Here is a 21,226-nt window from a genome sequence, read left to right on the forward strand (position 1 = left end):
CGCCTGTAGGTGTGAATGTCACCCACAACCGTCATGTGGAGGATAAAGCAGTAGACAATCAATTAATGAATATCTCCCTCTAGTGTCTGTTCCATTTCCCTGCAACATATTGCTACATCACATGTGGAACCTTTCCTGAGGAAAATAGAAATGAATGTCTACATCTGTCTATATCTACTGATACAACTAATCCCACTACGATGAACATCATTTTGTGGTGACTTTTATGGTCCATGTTCCACATGTAGTTGTTGTAGACAGAAATGAGAGCCTGACACCAACGTACAAGAAAAGGTTTTATTGATGTGATATCAATACAATCAAGTACTGTAGATTTTGTGTAAGCAGACAAACATTTTCAATTAAATAGAGTGCACGCAATAGCCTTTTATGACAAAAATTCTATACGGTGATACATTGTACATTACACAAATAGAAAATAAAGTCCACAAATAATCCTTCACAAACAACACTAGAATGCTAACTACAAAAAAGTAAATGCTCTTAACTCATCAATGCTGTTAAATACCATTTATGCGTTACTCGGCTTCGGTGGTCGGTTTTGGCATCCCTATTAAATTATCATAAATGTATAAATACATCTTCATTAATTTCATGTGCAAATGGGAATGACCGTTTGTATTACTTGAAACTGAAACAGACAAATATCCCTTAAGAACCGAAGCGAGGCTGTTTTTAATATCTTTTTTTTGTTTGTTAATTTTTTTTTAAAGAAAAGAAAAACAACAACAACAACAACAACATAAAAGCAATTCTGTGATTGAGACGGTACATGAATCTTACTGACACTTCACTTGCTAAATAGTTTGCACACTGGGCAAACTCCGCAAGCAAGCGACATTGTCTATGAAAACAAAAGGACAGCGAGTGAAAGCCACACGTAACTCACATCACCATGTCAAAAGTTCAAAAAAAGAAGGTGACAAAAAAAAAGGCAAAATACAGTACATAACGAGCCTTGGACTGTCTTGTAGACCTACATAACAATAATGATACATAGCAGTTGTAGGTGTGTTCATGTTATCAGACAGAAAGGGCAAAAGCAAGTGCACTGTTTGCATTACACATAGATAAAATACTGATTTGGCCTCCTACAACTGATTTATGTATAGTGACACAGCATGGTTTGGGGAAACTACTGAAAATCAAACGGTAGACATTCTCTCTGATTGCAAAGCTCATGTTGGCACACTCCTCCTGTATATTGACATTCCTCCATTGGGGGTGTAAGGTAGTCATAATTTTGTGTAATGGTCGTGTTTGGGTGGCACAAGTTGACTGGATTCATATCTGAGCTGAGCAGGTGAAGGCACAGATTTGGCATCATAATAAAGCACTGGCTTTTCATCACAGCAATGTTCCCCCCTCTCTTTATCTCCTGTCTTATTTAACTGTGACTTTTAAATAAAGATCTGGCACACATCCCTAATTGCCTGTTTTTCTTCACGACTTTGTTGCACACGACTTTGTTGCACACAGAATTATTGCACACCATTATGCCTCTCATAGGAGCAATATGCCTATTCAGTGTTATCCAGAAATGCTATCGTCTCCTCTCATTATATCAATTTAAGTCCAGTTTTTCGTCTGTCTGCCATAATCTATCATTACATTCATTACCTGTTCCCTTACTTTGCAAGGCACCATAAGAGTGTGTGGAATTGTCTTAAAACCCCAAAAGGAATCTAAAACATTTAAAAAGTTAGGGTTTCTTGTGGAACATTAACCGGGCTGTAAGCGCTTCCTAACATTTTGTCACTTCATTCAAGTTTATTATTATCTTTGTTGAAGTGTTCATGACCTGAATGCCAAGGGCATAATGTGACACCACTACACACACACACACACACACACGCACACACATATTTACACAGTGACAGAAAGAAAGGTAAACCTACCAGAACACAAACAAACACACACACATACAGCATGTATTGTTAATGACTTTCAAACAGAAATGAGTAAATACATAGCTCTCACCTCTGGCCTACCACCTCCACTAGAAATCTGGCAGGGATTTGTTACATGTTACATAACCTGTATTTCACAACCTGTGGGCTTCAGTCAAGTCCCTTTATTTATAGAGTAAATGCAGACTGAATCTCATTTTCAGCTGTGTAGTTTGACATTATTCATTTCTGAAACATCCTGTCCTTGCAGCCACAGATGGTCTATTAAGCTAAATAACAATCCAGCTATTTCCAACATCATGGAATTAAGAGAAAGTATTTTTTTATTTAGGACAACAAATGGTTCAGAATTGCTTGCATTTGCCCAGCAACAAGTCACAAAGACTTGCATTGAATAGAAGAGGTGGATCTACTTTATTTGTCATCCTTTTGGTTTGTAATTCTTGCCGATTACATTTCTGGTTCGGTAAATTATAAGAGAGACAAAGACCCGTCATTAAATGATCAGCTACTAAATTCAATGCAGACAAATAAGCACCCAACTGATGCTTATACCAACGAAATGTCAATATGTATACAGTATAAGTCTCACGCTAAAACAAAGAATCCTATTAAAAGTTTTCAAAGAAAATATAAAAAGAAAAATAATTGGTATTACAGCACTAATGCCATTCTTTACTATTGTTCATCTGTACTTTATATGCTGTATTGATGCTGTTAATGTCAGTATTATTGTTTTCAATGAAAGGACAAGGGGAAAGTAACTGCAGCCAGGGGAACCAATCACCTCCCAGGGTTTGGTGATGTCATCCTTATGATGTCAGAGCATTTGGGCAGGATGTGCAGTTACATGGGAAGGCCTCTTACTATCAAATGACAATGTAAGGCACTTAATCGTCTGAATCCAATAAACAATGACAAATAAGGACAAGGACCAAATAGCAATAAAATTATGACAGTATAATAATTATAATAATATTGGCAAAAAAAACAACAACACACAGACAAAAAATACAACCCAAAACACACATTTTGAAGGACACTAAAACAGAGAACACAGTATGAAATTCCACCCTGTGCTTTAAAAAAAACAAAAAACTTTCCACATCATTCACAAAGTTTGTTTTCTCTTTCACTGTAGTTGACATTGAAATATTAAAAGAATTGTATGGGTTTTGTTTCTATTATGGCTGCAGGTGTTGGAGGTTTAGGGCTGCTCTGAGGTGCCAATATAGGAACATATTTGAAGGAAAGGACAAGGTTATGTGGGACAAAGCAGAAACCCTGAAAAGGAGGAGTGGATGTACTCGGTAGAATAGAGGCCGTTTGCCTGATCCGAGGGCATTTGGACCCATACCTGATCACCCTCCTTCAGGTCTAAGACAGCACTACCAGATGCTTGGTCCATGTAGCCTTTCTTGTATTCATCATATGTGTAAGTGGCTGGTACATTGTTCTTGTATAGTGCCACCCACAGGCTAGTTCCCTTTACATGCATGTGGTACGCAAAGTAGTAAACACCAGATAAAGGCGCAGTAAACATGCCAGTAGCTGGGCTGTATGCATTTTGCCCATTATATAGGGTCCTGTCAAATTTGATTGGCATGCCAGAGGGAGGGAATGGTGTTGTAAGGATGGCTGTGAAGGCTGGTGCTACAGAAGCGGAGAGTGGGACCTGACTGAATGCTGACCCTTTTCTGTCCCTTGGTATTTCATCCCCTTCCAAGTCTGAACCTGTTGGTCCTGCAACAACTGTCTGGCCGTTTCCTGGAGGACCAGGGGGTCCAGGAGGTCCAGGGGAGCCAGGGGTCCCATTAAGCCCACCAGGGCCTGGCTTCCCTGGTGGACCTTGGGGACCTATAGCTCCTCTTTCTCCAAACTTCCCCATTCCTGGAGGCCCCGGAAGTCCAGATTCACCCTTTGTTCCAGGAGCACCCTGTGGCCCCATGGGACCCATGGGCCCCTGAAGACCAGGAATGCCTGACTGGCCTCTAGGACCTGGAGGCCCAATAAACCCTGCTTCACCTTTAGGCCCTGAACCCCCCATCAGCCCTGGAATTCCAGGTAGGCCAATATGCCCTGCTTCACCCTTTGGTCCAGGTTTTCCACTTGGACCATTCAGCCCAGGAAATCCTTTTTCCCCACCAATACCAGGTTTACCAGGGGGTCCACTGATGCCTTGGTCACCTCTGAGGCCAGGCAGTCCCGGAGGGCCCTGTGGCCCAATCTCTCCCTTCAGCCCTGGCATCCCATGTTTTCCTGGCAGTCCCATTGGACCTTGAAGTCCTGGTGGTCCTGGCACTCCATCAAGACCTGAATCCCCAGTTGGGCCCCCCATTCCTTGTTCTCCTTTGTCTCCTGGCAGACCAGGCAACCCAGCATGGCCCTTGTCTCCCTTTGGCCCATTCAGACCAGGTTTTCCATAACCAGGGGCCCCAGGAAATCCAGGAGGACCCCTTGCTCCTGACTCACCTTTTTGTCCTAATAGACCTGGTCCTCCTGGCAGTCCATCTAGTCCAGGTTTCCCTACCCCAACTGGTCCTGGAAGACCTTGTTGACCTGGGGCTCCAGCCTCTCCAGGTTCCCCACGATCTCCTGGGAGTCCGTAATCACCTTTAAGACCAGGCAGTCCAGGCAAACCTTTTGGACCTGGTTTTCCTATGCCTGGAAGACCAGTTGGTCCACTACTGCCTTTCAGCCCAGGAGGACCCCTTATACCAGGAAGCCCGGGCTTACCATTTCCATTTTCGCCTTTAGCCCCATGCTCACCCACTGGGCCAGGAGCACCTTTTATTCCTGGTTCTCCCCGAGTCCCAGCAGGGCCTCTGATGCCTGGAAGTCCAGGTTTTCCATTCAGAGAAAGACCAGCTGGGCCAGGAAGGCCAGGCTGCCCTGAAGGACCTCTAGGGCCTGGTTCTCCACGAGGACCAACCTCACCAGTAAACCCTGGCATCCCCTTTGGCCCAATTTTTCCTGGAAGACCTGGAAGTCCAGGCTTACCAATACCTGGAAAACCTGGAGGCCCCTGGGGGCCTGTCTGGCCATTGAGACCTGGCTTTCCAATTCCAGGTTTCCCTTGAGATCCTGGTGGACCAGGAGGGCCTCTTGGTCCAGGTTTTCCTTGGGGGCCTGGTTCCCCCTTTACTTCCATCATGGGTGGCATATCTACAAAATGAGAAGATGGTATATTTAATGTAAGAATATAATGTTTTTAAAATAAAACTACACAGAAAACAGTTGTACTAAGTACCATGAAGAGGATAAAGTGGTAGAAGATGAATGAATGGATGGATGAATTATTATTATTATTATTATTATTATTAGTAGTAGTAGTAGTAGTATTCTGTTGTTTTTGAGGGATCACGAGAGCTGCTACCAATTGCAAGAAATAAGGCCTCTCACAGGTACTGCAGACTACCTTTGAGAAAGATCCTGTCTCACATCTCTTTCAGGATACAATAATCAAGTTATGGATTCTACGTCAGTGACATAATTGTCACTAGTAAGATATAAAAAGGAAATAACCTATGAAGAGGAAACCTATAGCTGCACACTGCAGCAACTGGTACTCCAAAGTAATTTGGACATGTTACTGACTAATTATGCCATTTATATTTGTGCCTTGACACTGATCTTACAACTTGCATGTGATGCTTTCCCCTCAGGGATGGGGCGAGTATCACATCATGCCTAGTGGTGAGTGTTTAATTGGTTCACACACTCAATTAACCAAATCTACACAGCTTGAATGAGAAGTCCATGGGATCTACAGAGTCTGGATGTTTGACAAAAATGTCTTTGGAAGGATATTGGAAGATGTATTATTCTGTTGGCGACTCTACTGTCAATTTGAATGTAAGTCTAAATGTACTACTCACTGATTTATAATGTCAGTAAACATTCCTGATAAATTGTAATGGTTTGCAGAGATGGCCTCAATATCTAGTTTTAGGTCTTCTTTGATAGCATATGATGTCAATTCAGTTCACATTTTGAGGAAAATAGATGATAAATACAGCACCTATGAGTGGACACCAGTGTGATAGACAGTTGGTATCATTCAACTGGAGACTGGTTGTAGGTGACACCTCTGAACTTCCCGTTGAAACAACATGGTTATTCTGGAGGCTTCAAAATGGGAGTTCAGATTCTTATGGGTGACATCATGACTGGCTGCCAGTTCATTTAAATGCTACATCACTGTCTGTGTGGTTAAGGCGTCTCCTTATGGGGACACTGGATGATTATTCTCATAATGTGAGACAAAAAAAACTACAAATGCAACATGTGGTAGGGTCCACATGAAAGGAATAGCAAGTCATACTTTTGCGTGGCCTTGACTTGAATATGCAAAATTAAGAGACAGTAAGATCTTGACCATCATCTGCTCATTCCACAATGTGGTCATAGACACCAAAAGCCCACATATGGCAAGGGTGGAGTAGTAAATAGTTGTAATAAACAGCCTGTGTCTCATTGTTTCATAGATATTTGGTTACACAGGTTCTTTCAAAACTGGGACAAAAGCATACTCTGAGTTATGTAAAATGTGGAGTTAGGTATTTGTGCTGATTAAATCTTAACACATGTTGTGAAGTTTAATGACTTGATCGAGTCTACTGGCATGCAGGTCTATTTGAGTTTAAATACACTGTATCTGTCTTGTCACATGTATCTTAAATTGTAAAGAATATAATGACTTAATTTGTTAATAAATGCTTTTTAGATATATTTCTAGACCATATGGACTAAATCAACTTACTGTGACATAGTTAAAGTGAGATGTACGTATGTTTGTGACGAATATAATAGGAAGGGTGTTGTTTTCAGAGATTCCTGTGGTGAAATAATAAATGCCTTTTTGCTCAGTGTGTTTTCTGGGTTCACCGAGAGGATTGTTCATTGGGGGCACAGAGAATGTCAAATGACTCATGGTCCCTTACACTTGTGGTCTAAAATGCCACACTGTACTAAGACATCTATCCCCATCTAAGTACTGTTGGGGAAATGCTCATGAAGACACAACTGATATTTTCTATGATGAAAAGATAATTAACTGTGCTGTTGCCTTTAAAACCACTTAACAACCACAACAAGTTCAACAGTTTATGGACACCAGCGTGGGGTAGCACTTTGTATTATATCAATTATTTAAGCTCAAATACTTTTTGAATCATGACCACCACTGTTTGGATCAAGGAACTCGTTAAAACTGAGTTTTACAACTTAATTGTGGGAATGAAGATAGCTTCTCTGCTAAGTGCTAGCTTGTTGATGAATGGGTTAGCCCTAAGCCTGGTCTGTGCGTTAGCTGCAAAGCATTATGGGAAACACAGTCCTTTAATACACAAACACTAAATATAAATAAAATATCAAAAGAAATGTACTGTCTTACTTTTAACTTCATGAATTGCTTTATGTAAATTATCAACAGATTATTATCTTTTAAATAAACACTATCGACTTCACACTCCTTAAAAGTAGGATTTGGTTGTTGTCCACAGTTGTATTTGAGTCTGTCAGATTGTCTACATAAGATAGCTTTAAAGATCTTGGAAAGCAAATTCTGCATTTCTTGTCTTTACACATTATATATGTTAGAAAATAGTGGCTGAAGACAAGTGAAAGAGTAAAGAATTATGTTATAATTGAAAATAGCTTCTCTCCAGTAGTCTATTCAAACACCTTTATGCATGTCTAAAAATATGGCTTCATGACACACGGGAGCCATAGTTAGCTCAACTCCTCCTCAAACATGCTGTCGATATAAAAACTCTCCTTTAACTGTGTTCTCCCGTTCCCTTGTGACTCCCTGAACCTGCTCCTACACTACTGCCTTTGTTTGGCGAGACAGCCGAGATGTCTTTGTCTTACCTGGATGTAAAAACACCCAGATTAGCTCTGACACTTTATCTAAAATTCCTAAAGACGAGGAAATGAAGTAGAGAGACTCCTCACTGCTGTGCGGCTGCATGTGCTGCTGATAAAGAGGAAGAGCGAGACGGAGGGCGGAGGACTGCTGCTAAACTAGCTCTGTTTGTGTACAATATGTCGATAAACTGTACCACCAAAATGATGAAAATGTCACTTCTCTACATGTTGTAACATACCTTTAGGTGGTCTGTACATGTCTATTGTAAAGGGACAACAACTTTGTAGGGGCAGATGAAATGGGAGAAAAAACATGTGACACATTAGATAACTGACATCATATCAGGATTAAACAGGGAATCTAATCTGTTGGGAGTTGTCAGGATTTCACTTCTATCATTTGGTGGCCGTTTCAGCTTTTCCATCAAATCCATAAAACCTTTCTTTTTTGAGCAGGTCATTTATTCATAATTTTGTTGGCAAGGATGTGGCAATCTGAGCACAGAGTGACACAATGGATTCATATTTCTACATGTTTCTGAGTTAAACTGTTTTTGTTTAACTGTACAACCGGACAGGAGTTAATGTTTATGTTTTCCAACCGACTAACTCTTGTTGGGCTTGAGAGTGCATGTAAAACGCAATAGTCTTGTTTGTGTAACTAACAGACAGAAAACTCTCGACTGAAAAAAAAGTATGCATCATAAACTGGCATTATTCTCTCATTATTCGTTCCCAGCAAAGCGTAGCAGAGCCGGAGAGAATCATAAGCCTGGTCTGCAGAACCACAACAATAAACCACAGCCAATTTCTTCTTACTTGTTCCACTACGTTATCTCAGCAACACTGTGCCTGAATGTTATTCTTCAAGGTGAGTCACACGGGCCAAGGACAGCTCATCTTTTATTCTGTTCATTAAGAACAACCATGGCTTTGCCCAGCCTTTACCACACATAAAGGTGAACTATACAACTCCAGAATATTGCCCTATTTATTGTCTTATTCTTATCTTAACCAGCTTGCAAGGAAATTAAAATTGAAAAATAAAATCCCATTACACACATTCGTCAATACTTCCCCCTAGTGGCAATACAGAGACATGCAGTCTTGTAGTGGTCATGTACTGTGTGAGATGTCCCTATCAGCCTGCATCATGTAGTCTAAAGTCATAAAAATAAAAATATATCATGGAGAGTTTGTGAAGCGATGCACACACTTAGTTACAGTTTAATAAAGTAGCAGGCTTAACAATGAATGGGCCACAGAAACTGTGCATCGTTTTAATGCTCACAATTTTACCTACAGACTGACTTTCAGTTTTAAAACTCTTTCTTTCTTTCATTCACTTCAGGTTGTGTGTCCATTTTAGGTTTCACCTAAACATGGAGTAAACAGTGTCTGTCTCTCTGTGTAAGTAAGTACGCCACCTTGTGGTCAAACCATATGCAACACCACGTCCAACAAAAACAAGGAGTTCTTGTGCACCTTAATTTATCACATAAACTGTGAAGGCTTCTTTATTTTTTTGGGTTTTCAAGTATGAGTTTTAGAATATGCTTATTACAGACTAAGTAATGTTTGTTTGTTGAAATCAATCAAGAATTTGAAAAGAAGTTGAGCTTGAAATTGTAACTTTATTCTAGGGCTAAGGAATTAATTGTTTTAAAATTGAAATTTGAAACGACACAATTAGCAACTTGTTTTAAATGATATATATATTTTTGATGGTTTAATGTGGTAATGCACCATCATATCTTTAAATGTATTACTGTAAACATATATTGCACATCAAATCATCATTAGATATTTTTCCAAAAATTGTCCAGCCCTCCTAACTTTACAAATAAAGTTCTTGTTAATATTTAGAAATGAGCCCTGGGAGTTACCACTCATCACATCATCTCTCACCTTTTTTCTTTTTTCTTTTTATGAAACATGTGACATATTTAATCACTTGAAATTCATGAAAGCATTTTGCCAGAGAATTAAAATGTCCTAAGCTGAAATACCACGACCTGAATGATTCGGGATGTAGGACAGACATTACACTATCCTCAGTGGTTTGTAATCATGGTCACACTGACCATAAAATACTAATGTCTATCTATTAGTTAATCTAATTTGTGAAACGACACAAAAGGCAAGTGTAGGATTTCACTGAATCAATTCAAAACAAATCCTATTATCACACATGACTAATATACTATACATTTTGGCCTCCGACAAAGGGATTCAGCATGTGTTTAGTTCAACTGTGTTGCAATGTGGATATTTGACCACTGGGTGGCAGTAATAGCATAGATCATATAAGGCACATGAAGTATGCATTTCACTCATTCAAGTCAAAATAGTGTCTCTACTTTTTGCAATCCTACTTAAAATTGAAGGATGGGGAAATGATCAAAGACGAACATAAATGTTTCTTTGACGGATTTAAATATAGTATTTCACATTAAAACATAATAATTGTTATTGCTCTGATACCAAAAAACACACTCCATAGAATTCATATATATTGTAGTTTGAGTCAAATTTAAATAAATAGTGTGCACTTTTTGCTGATTTGAGACTCGCTTGATATATAACATGGCTATTATATCTTTATCTTGTAACAACACGTTGAATCTATAGAAATCTATACTTCTATTCCAGGTCAATTCAAGCACTATTTTGGGAACACAAATTGTGTGAATGCATGAATTCACATTAGAGAGACACAGAATCACGGTGAAACACAAAGCGCTTCGGCAGCGTGATCCAGTACAATGTGCTACGGCATGGTACGGTTCGGTTTGGAAAGTTAAAGTCGTGGGTCAGGCTTGCGTTTCGACTGAGAGCAGTACCTTTACTTGGTCGGCAGGGTGATACATAGCGTGATGTCGTACCGGTGTGACGACAACGACATAACAGACAACAGCTTGTTTTTTTCCTGCTTGTTTGTCTCAACAGAAAATGGTTTGTATGAGAATAGACTGCGGGCGTTGAAGAAACGCCAGTCGCAAAGGAGTTAAGTTTTTTTCTGTTGCCCAATCAGCTGACTGATGTGGGTGGAGCTGGCCTAGCTCCATCCGGACCGCATCGTACAATTTTACTCTGGTACCCCAAGGGAAGGGTACCAAAAATGGAGGTCACTCACGATAATGTTTCATAGGGGGGGTTTGCTCTGGAAGTTATAGCAGAGAAACGTCATTAAAACATGACCAAAATGAAACGGTCCATGACCTGGAAGAGTAATTGTTGGAAACTTTCTGGCTAACATAAGAACCCTGCTCAACGTAATGTTTAATATTAGCCTGGGAATTTTGAGATATGCCGAAATGCTACGCATTATATCTTTCAATCTCACCCGTCAGTGTAAGTGCAAAGATGTCAAGTTCAATAATGTGAAGAAAAAGAGACATAGCTATGACACCCACAGGGATTACTTACCAACATAATGACCCTTGCCCTCTCGAAACGGGGGTCCAACAGGCCCTTTCATCATGGGTTGCATGTACTTCATGTGTGGTATGGGGGGATATCCTCCAGCGAGAGCACGCCCTCCCAGCATCAGTAGAACAAAAGCAGAAGTCAACAGCATGGTCGCCAGCTTCCCAGGCTTCAGGTGTCAAACACAAAGAACTGGAGGAAACAAAAACGAGGGCAAGAGGAAGTCAGAGAGATTATCACCTACAGTGCTTTATGCTTTACTGCCCCTAATGAGTGACCATACAATAGCACACATTTATGGAAAAGCTCTTAATTTGAACCATGAGGCAGCAGTACCAGCCACTTCACACCTGTGTGGCCTTTAAGTCTTACATGTGGTTTTCTCATGTGTGTGTGGCTGCAGTCAGTTGGTGCACAGGTACAGGACATGGTAAGTACTTGGCTGGGTCAGTGTTTGGTCAAGATGACCACTGAGAAACTGTGACGGACAAATCTGTTGACTTTAATTTACCTGAGGAAGAAACCGTCACATGGCTAAATATTTTTACAACTGTGGTCAGGTGCAAATAGAAAACCATCGGGGGGAATCTTACAGCAACTGTAAGAGTCCAGCACTGACTTCAACTTGTGAAATGATGTGTGAAAATGGGAAAAGAAAATCCACTCCAACTCTACTCAGAGCTGTTTTGTTTGTGTCAGCTCTCTCTGGACTGATGACTTGTCAGGAGTTGTTATTGCCAAAAAATACTCTGTATATTCTGTACGGAATCTCTCCTAGGTTGTGGGAAATGGTGCAGAAATGTGAAAAGTGTATACTGCATGTTTTTTTTCCATAACCTCTCAGGAATTTCGTGAATTAATCAACATATTGTAGATTATTAGGCCTTGTCTACAGGGCTGAACAATACAATTGGGATAATTTACATTTTGCAACACAAAAACAAACATTCTTTGTCACTCTGTCACGTAAAACTCTAATTTGTATCCTTGATTTCGCCTGCTGTAATATTTATCTGTCTTTGGTGTATGTGTATGTGTGTGAGAGAGAAAGAGAGAGACACACATACACACACGCATTCATTCATAGTGAGGAAACTCATAGACATAATGCATTCCCTAGCCCCTTACCCTCATCTTAAGTAAATGCCTAACCCTAACCCGAACATAAAACCAGGTCTTAACCCCCAAAAAGCCCTTTAAAGATGTGAGGACCAGCCAAAATGTCTTCCGTTTGCCAAAATGTCCTCAATCCATATAGTTTATATGACTTTTGGTCCTCATAAAGCCGCAAATAAAAGAACACACACACCCACACACACACACACACAATGTTTATTCTGAGGCCCAGGAGTTAAACAAACATGGGTTGACAGTTTCTAATTTGAAAATGATCTGACAATTTCTAATTTGAAAATGACATCAAATTACACACTGCAGTTAATTGGAAGCAGGGATCGGGGGTAAACTGGGTGTTTCAGAGCAGACAGATCACATGTACGCACTTACAAAAAAAAAAAGGTGTGCTCATTGCCACCATGTGTGCTTACACCAGGCCTGTTTTAAGGCTTTGCTCTTACAGGAGTCTGCGATCGCTGATCTGTAGATTTACAACCGTTTACCAGAGTGTTTCTCAGGGATTCTGAGGTATTCAATTTTGTAATTAGTCATAAGTGCATGTGTCTGCGGCATCAGTTTATGCTTGTTTATGTTACTGTGTGTTGCTGAAGCCTTTGCCACAATGAATCAAACGTGACAATTTGCCTACCAGAGCTTAAATAATTAAGAAAGCAAAGACCAATGTATTCGAGGAAATAAACCCGGGGACAAGAGAGACCAGTAGTATTTGGTTATTGGCCGTCTTGCTGGCTGGTTGGCAAGGAGGCTTGTCTGGTGTGGGGGTCTGTGGTTTTGGGGCAGATGTGATTTAACAGGCTGCTCGAGATGCCCACCATTCTACAGGCGACAAAGTCTCCAAACGACGACAGCAACAAACATTAAAACACAAAAGCTTTGCATGAGCAGGGATCAGGCACAGACGGGCACATTCACAATCTGTTCATCAAATGTCTTTTTAATCAAAAAGCTCTGCAAATGTTGTCAAGAAAAAATCGTTTAAAAAAAATCCTCTGGCTGGTCACCATGGACCACTGGACCAAAACACTCGTGAAACAGAACATGCAGGCTCAGTACGCATGAGGACGAAACAGAGTCTGACAATTGATTGTGAACATACAAAAACACTCCAATTGTTGACTCCCCAACTTTTTTACGTAAAATCCCCACAAACAAACAACAGCAAAACCTGGGGGTTTTTTTTATGACGAGAGAGGAGCTAATAGTGAATCAAAGTCTCCTTTGGTCATTAAACATGAGCTGCATCCAAAGTTACAGCCGAAAAGCCTCGTCTGGCAGGCCGAGTGACACTTTATATGAAACAGATTTTACTGCGAAATGAAATCACTGCACACATTAAAGTAATGGATCCAAAAATTCACAAAGAAAGAAACAGAAAAACGTAGCATTAATGAGGAAATAACCGAGACTGTGAACCTTGTGTAAAGGGGGCAGCGCCAGCTCCATCGGTGCATTCCTATAGTCGGCACTTTGTGTGTGCTTCCAGACAGCTGTCAAATTACTGAATGTTACGTGTGATATCCACATCCACAGGCAGACGATGGGAAAGTGGGCCTCTGGTTAAAGTCATGTAAAAGGACACGCAGACAAAACATTAGTAAGGAAAAAAACATGTTTTTTTTTTGTGTCTGTTTGTAGTAATCATGCTTCAATTTGCAGTTACTATCATCTTTGTAGAGGCCTTTGTATCTCTTTGGAGTAGTATCTGCACTTTGAATAGTTGTTTGTTTCCCCCTTTTTTTTTGGCTCTTTTAAGTTATTTTGTGTTTGTCTGTTGTGTAACTCTTTCTGTGACACTTTGGAGGGCGAATTGCACTCAACATTGAACCTGACGAGAAGCGTTTTGTTTACAAGGGAGCTCAAATAGAAGCTGTGCATGGCTTTAACTGTGTGTTGCTGCAATATGAAGAACGAAGTACCAAGTTGGACTGGTATTGGTCTGCACAAAAATATTAAAGGGGCCTCTGCAGTCTTTGTGCTCCTAGGTATATGCTTGATGTCAGCCTGTTCACTTATCCATCCATACCCATATCAACACACAAGATATATGTTGGCAAGTACGCAAAACTGAGACAGACATCCACACACACATATGTACACACTTCACAGATCTGTCTCCAAACCACGTGCTAAACCAAACTTGATGAGAAGGTTTCGGGTCAAGAGCCTCCAAAGTCATACTGAGCTGCACCAACACTAAAGACAGATAGACGAGACATGGACACTGCAACTTTGCCCAGGCCAAGCACACACTTCCCTGACAGATCTGTCTCCCCTCTAATGCAATCAGCAGCGTTGAGGAGGTGAGGTTGAAGGTGCTAAATTCCCACGCCAAGCATGCCCTAAACCACCACATGCCGCAAAGAGACTGTAGGTACAAAGTGTGAGGATTCAGTGTCAAGGCAGGGACGAGGAAGTGGCTGTTTCTGTGGTGAATGTCTGAGCTGAGTGAAAGGAATCACCACCTGAATATTATGTGCTGATGCTACATCATAGTTTGGTGACAACCACAGGTTTTTGCAAAGACCTGCACTTAAATCCAAACCACATATTTTAAGCTGACTCATGCAATCCTCAAAAACCTTTGCCACAACCATGACCATAACCTTCCATAATTGCAACTGTGATCCCATGAGTGGTCGGCCATTATTCAACCACAACCATCTCCTTTTACCAAACTCTCCTCTTGTAAATTCAGCAGGCAAGGGCTGGAACCGAGCATGAATTCCCGGTAGTGCATGGGAAGAAAGAGCGCACTTAAAAGTGAAATCAGTTTATACATCTGTAGTTTATTATTTAATCTGTAGTCTAGACGTATGAGTAATCGATTTTACAGATTTCCAGCGAGACATGCACCTGCAGACATCAGGGAAACTCTTTCAACATACACAAACAGGCCCAAATACTGATGCATCACTTCCAAGCAGCACAGAGCTCCATTGACCATTGACTGTGAGTATACGCCTTGTTCTATACATGAGAGGGTAAGGGGAAGGACAGACAGAAGAGGGAGAAAGGAAAGCAGAGCAGTTAGGCAATGTGGGACCATACAGCTCTTGTTGTGTTATGAGGAGGACGAATTTTGGTTTAAATCCAGAGAAAGACAAGAGTATGTGTGTGTGTTATTTTTAGAGAATCACAAGTTTTTGAATGAGGTCATTTTCTCCTTCGACCAATCTGGCACTTGGGCCATTGCGCCTTTCAGCTCGCCGTGTAATAATTTAAGCAGTCGTCATCATTTGCGCTGGTTTTGAATGCACCCTGTGTTATGAGCACTGGGTAAACAGTATTGCCGTTGTGCGTGCGTAAGTGTTGCCACAAACCTAATGCATACATGACAACACCTGTTTATTCAGTATATAAAAGGTTTTGTTTGGTTGCTGCTCAAGGAAAAAGTTGCCCCCTTTTGCACTGCCAAAATAAAAGCTCCCGTGTTCTCGTGTGAGTGTTTCCACGAAATCGCCAGACGTGACGTACGCCTAGGTTATATTTTATATCTTATTTCTGCTGTATAACCGATTCACACTGACGTGACTACAAATGTACGAGTGAACAGTAAACGTCTTTGTGATGTACAGACCCCGCACTGTTTAGACCTTTAAAAGAGATGGGTTCAGATGTAATGGTTGGTTAAAACCAGACGAAGGCAGTAATGCAACTTTATGAAGGCAAACCGCCGCGAAACACCAACAAATACTAAAAAAAACAAACCTTACATGAGTACATTTAGGTAGTAAGTTTTAATTGTTGAGTACTGAAACTGATTGATTTCCAATCTATCACTCTGATCTTTTACAAAGTATCACATAATGAAAAACAGCAAACAGAACATGGGACAAGGGCTAATTTTTCGGATATAAACATGCGTTTCTACGTTCCCACTGTCTACAACATGCCACATTAACCTGACACATTTATAGTGAAGTTGAACATGAGAGCTGTGTCTTTACGCCCAATATCAGTACCTTAACTCGCGACTGCTTTGTGGCTGAATAAAGACAAATCCTTTCATTACATAAAACACATAAGAGACAAAAGAAAGGACTGTGTTTTCCTAATATCACTGAGGGTAAAAGAAAGGAGTTAAAAGCACTGACGGGAGATGAGGGACATGTTTAAGCGGAAAGTGAAGTAATAAAGTCCAATAAGGTGCAGGATATAGGTGGCAAGAAATACGACTGTGTGAGTAAAGAGGTCAGATGGAGGGTTTTCATTTCTTGATGACTTAATTCAGTGGAAGCTATTTAATACTCTGGGCACTTGACTGAGTACAGAAGCAGATGTGCTAATGGTGAGCCCGGAGAGGGAGATGGATTGTGCATATGACATTGCGTGTTTGTGTATTCAAGGACAAAGGGTGAAGCAGTCGGGCTGAGGCTAATTTCATCCGTCCCTGTTATTAACCCACAGGACCTCACGCACGTACAGTCGCCATGTGTGTATATACTGTACATGTGCACATGTGTGAGGTCCGACACGGGTCAATAACAATGACTCATTAAATTAGATTGACCGTGACTGCTTCATACGTATTGAAATTACGCAAGTGGTCCAGATTAACATCTGAGCCATCACGAAACCAGTTGCAGTATGTGCAGTATGGGGAGAGACACCAGGTAGACAGACACAGCTGTACATTTCTGACCAGTTGGTGCACCTCAACCCAATATGAGTGCTTGATTAGGTAATTGAGAGGAAAGAGTAAAAAATAATAATCTTACAAAGGGGAATCTGCTCTGTGTTTCTCCCGTAAGCACTCGTCCATGCTAGAAAACACCGACATTACCGGCCATTGTAAGAAAAAAACAACAAAGAAAATTAAAACAAACATTAAGATTTATGCACTGAAGCAACCATGCAGGGAGGCGAGGAGATGACCTCACCTGCACAGGGGGAAAATTTAAGGACCTCTGGTAACATAATCTCCTGTAAATCAGAATGATCACTATGTCTGGACTGGCAACCCCAGCTCTTTCCTCCCCCTCCTCCTCCTCCTCCTCCTCTCTGATTCCTCCATATTCTCTCCTCCTTAAGCCTCCAGCTCTCTGCACCACTCATTGCTGGTGTGAATACTTTGATTGTTTGCTGCCAAGACCTGACCAGCAAGGCTACCCTCTTCCCCCCCTGTAATTCCACTAGTACTGACATTATACTCCACTGTCTGTTATTCTTAATTAAACATAAGGAGAAAAGAGCAGATGGAAGAAAGGAGCGAAGGCGGGGACATCAAGGACAACAGGAAGTGAAACTGATTCTAGCGCAGTCCAGTGACTCCTAATGGAAAAGCAGCTTTAAAAGCAGTTATAGAAGATATTTTGACACCAATCGTGTTCACATGTTAAACCATAGAAATAATTTGCATTCATACAAACCCACCTGAAAACATTTACCCCGACCTTAGGCCTAAATACCACTCACTATGGGATGGATATACAGTAGGTAGGTGTCGTGTAAGACCAGGAACTGGATGCAGGAAAATGTATACTAGGTTGATTTGGGTTTGAGTTACGTCTCACATCTCTATGCCATGACTCCAAGCTATTACCTAGTTCCCTTTACTGGGTGGGTGGCTTTGCAGCTGCCAGAAGAAGAGACAAAAGGAAAGCTCACGTGGAGAAGGAGTGCATGGCTCTATTGAAGATTCAGTACTGTGAAGGTATGAAATGTTTTGGGTGCTGAAAGGGGGGTAAACCAGGAATCCATCAATTGTTCCAATCTGTTGTGCCAGGACTGGTAAGAGTCCCAAGCTGCATGTAGCTGAGGCCAACCTCCAGGAGGGAAAAGCCCAAAAGAGACCTCTTCTAGTCTGTTTCTATCAAAGGATTCCACACTCTGACACTCCATGAAAACACTAAGCTATTACAGATCACATTGTCAAAGGTTACCGCTCGTCGTGACAGAGTGAAATGGAAACTCGTGTCGAGGAGTGGGGAGACAAAGAAGAAAGGGGGTGGGCAGCTCATGACCGTAAATGAGGTTGAACGGGGGGGGGAAGCGAGAAGGCACGAAAGAATCATGAAATCCTTATGACAGGAAGGAAGAAACACAAGGAGATGGACGAGAGAAATGAAAGGGAGCCGGACGTAAAAGCTTTGGCTCTTGATCTTCCTGCTGACCCACTTCAGATGCATGCCCCGCCAATCATCTCACACACTCCTTCTGCTGGCGGCCGGAATGCCTACACACATACAAACACATCAGTTGGCAGGAACAATAGAGAGGGAGGCCTACATAACTATCCGAAATGGAGAGAAAGATCGAAAGGTAGAAGGGAGATTATAATTTAATAAGAGGCAGGAAATCTTTGTCAAATCCCCCTGAAGCAGCTGAAAATGCCTCCATGCTGGAGGCTACTGGACTTCAGAGTGACTGGGCTCCATCTGAATGGGCTTCTCTGGTACAGAAGGCAACCAAAAATGCACACCAGGAAGAGAAGAATCTCACTGAAAAATGTTTGCAGCAACAGACATGAAATGTCAAACGTGCAATTTGTAAATCTATAGTATGGAATGCATGGTTTCCACTGGGAACTACAATCATAAATTCAGAGGGTAACGGCCAGCGTCTAAAGGTTTGGACACTTTTTAATTGAACTTCGCCTAAGGCTGGGTATTGTTTGAAATATTTTGAGTTTTTTTCTCTTAACCCTATGAAATGAAAAGAGCCGAACGTATCAAACACAACCACGATTCAATGCATGCTGTTGTAACACCAGAGGTACCACTACTATTCACTCACTCATCTTCTACCGCTTTATCCTCCACATGAGGGTCACGGGTGCCAATCCCAGCATTTCTAACCCTGCCACAAAAAAGTGACAAACTGAATTTTCATACATTTTATGAGAGAGTGCCTGCATATGCATTTTGTCTCCCAAACGTTGTATGGCTTGAAAAAAACAGAGAATCCCTTTGTTGTTTGTTGAGTAACAACTAGTGACCTTTCTTTCTCCCGCAGATCAATGTTAATTGTTAACGCCTTTGAAAAACCAAATAGCAACCTGCTAGTCACATGTCACATTTACATGACATGACAAAATCAAATAATAATGTAATTCCACCAAATGAACTAGACCTCTAAAACATTTATGAACATGTTAGTCCAACTGAAATGGCGCTAAAGGACTAACAAAATGCTCACCTAGCTGCCAGCTAAATCAGAATCTACCTAAGACTAACAAGCTGGAAGGGGGTGTATCGCCACCTAGTGTAGTGGAGGTGAACACACTTCGTTAAATAGATTGATTCCTACAGTAGTCCTTGTCCCAGTGAATGGCGCAGTTGAGTTACTACCACAGCCTGACGACTGAGTGTTGCACAGGTGCTGTGTTCGTCACAGAATAAGGAGGTGGAACATGTTTACACAAAGTGATGGAATGCTCTACTGCAGTGGTTCTCAAATGTTTTTTATACCAAGTACCGGCTGCAAAAACACTGAGCTCTAGAAGCTACGCTATTTAAACAGCAACTTTAAAATACGGCGCCGTAAATATACGCCGAGCAAAGTCACGGACTACGGACTTTTCACAGGAGGCAGATTTATTCCCAATAAGATAATTTGCTCACTCATCATCCTCCTCTTCCTCACAGATACTTCACACACTGGTATAGTGAAATTAGGTTAAGCTGGAACAAGATGGAACAATTATTATTTCATTTATTACTTTATTTGTTTAATTTTCCACGCACTGCAGTTGAAATTCCTCAGCTCCACTCGGATCACATACTCTGGTACGTGGTGAAGTATTTCGGATTTTCCTCCAAGTACCACCAGAGGATGCTGCTGCACCACAGGTGGTACACGTGCCACAGTTTGAGTACCATGGCTCTACAGCCATTATGTTGTTTTCTTTCCGTGGGTGGAGATATGCATGGTGTTTTCATAGTGTCATAGTGTTTGGTCTGTATATAACACCATCTGTGGTCTTATACATGAGCCGAAGTGTAGTAGGGGTTTAACGATTGACTCAAACAGGCTTTATATAAAGAAAAGTATTATTCTTTTCTCAGCTTTAGAGGGCTGAAAACATATGTGTAGAATCCTTTTCTATTCGGGAATCACTTGTTCACACACTAGCTGTTTAATGAAAATTCAATGGATGTTTTTTGAATCCCATTAACTGTTCATCGGCCTCCGCTTGACTGATCACTCACTTAAAACACCGCTGACCCCAGCGGGGTTTTTCAGTCTTCAGGATTACCCAATGGAAAAGAACCCAAAAAGTACCTCATACACACACACATAGAAACACACACACACACACACACATAGAAACACGCATAGTAACCAGACCACCAGCATACAGTGCAGGACCCCTCTGACTGTGGTCCTCCCTGGAACCCACCCCACCCATCAGGATCAATGCAAGTCTTTATTAGCTGCTGGCTACGAGCCCTGGTTGTGTAAAAGGACCCTGCCAGTTCTGGCCTCACACCTCCCGAAATCCACCGCTGGGCTGTATAAACGTCGCTCTGTGAGTGTGTGTGTGTGTGTGTGTGTTCTGTCTGTGCAGAAGTAAAGATTGTGTGAAAGGTTGAAAGCATCAAAGGCAGATTTTTAAAAAAAAGGTTGGACAAAAAAAGAGAGGAAAATGTCTGCAGATGATCACATCAAAGGGTTAGAAGATTTTTTTCAAGTGCATTGAAAGAAAATAAAGCCACTCAAAATAGATGAAGAATACAGTTGTTGTTGCACTTTTTTCATATTTTCCAAGCAGTTTCATGCAAGGTTTGCTGAAACAGCAGTGCAGTGTCAGTGGAGACAGCATGCGAATTTGATTTAGTGGGGCTACAGCTGTGCAGTCATAATCAGTCTGCTTTTCTAGTATGAAACGCATAAAAGACGCTAGTTGGCCGCTGACG

General features: G+C 41.3%; 1 protein-coding gene across 3 annotated transcripts in view; it reads right to left on the reverse strand.

Annotated features, from left to right (window-relative positions):
• Positions 1–1,480: 1,480 nt before the first annotated feature.
• The window catches only part of col8a2 (collagen, type VIII, alpha 2), a 42,272-nt gene continuing 22,526 nt past the window's right edge, over positions 1,481–21,226 (reverse strand). For all 3 annotated transcript variants that reach the window (XM_058620076.1, XM_058620077.1, XM_058620075.1), the window contains 2 exons: positions 11,232–11,423; positions 1,481–5,096 (listed from right to left, as the gene is read on the reverse strand). In XM_058620076.1, the coding sequence (XP_058476059.1) occupies positions 3,193–5,096; positions 11,232–11,382 (2,055 nt within the window). In that variant the 5' untranslated portion in view covers positions 11,383–11,423 and the 3' untranslated portion in view covers positions 1,481–3,192. The remainder of the gene's footprint in view (positions 5,097–11,231; positions 11,424–21,226) is intronic.

This window comes from Solea solea, chromosome 20 (genome assembly GCF_958295425.1).
Source record: "Solea solea chromosome 20, fSolSol10.1, whole genome shotgun sequence".
NCBI lineage: Eukaryota > Metazoa > Chordata > Actinopteri > Pleuronectiformes > Soleidae > Solea > Solea solea.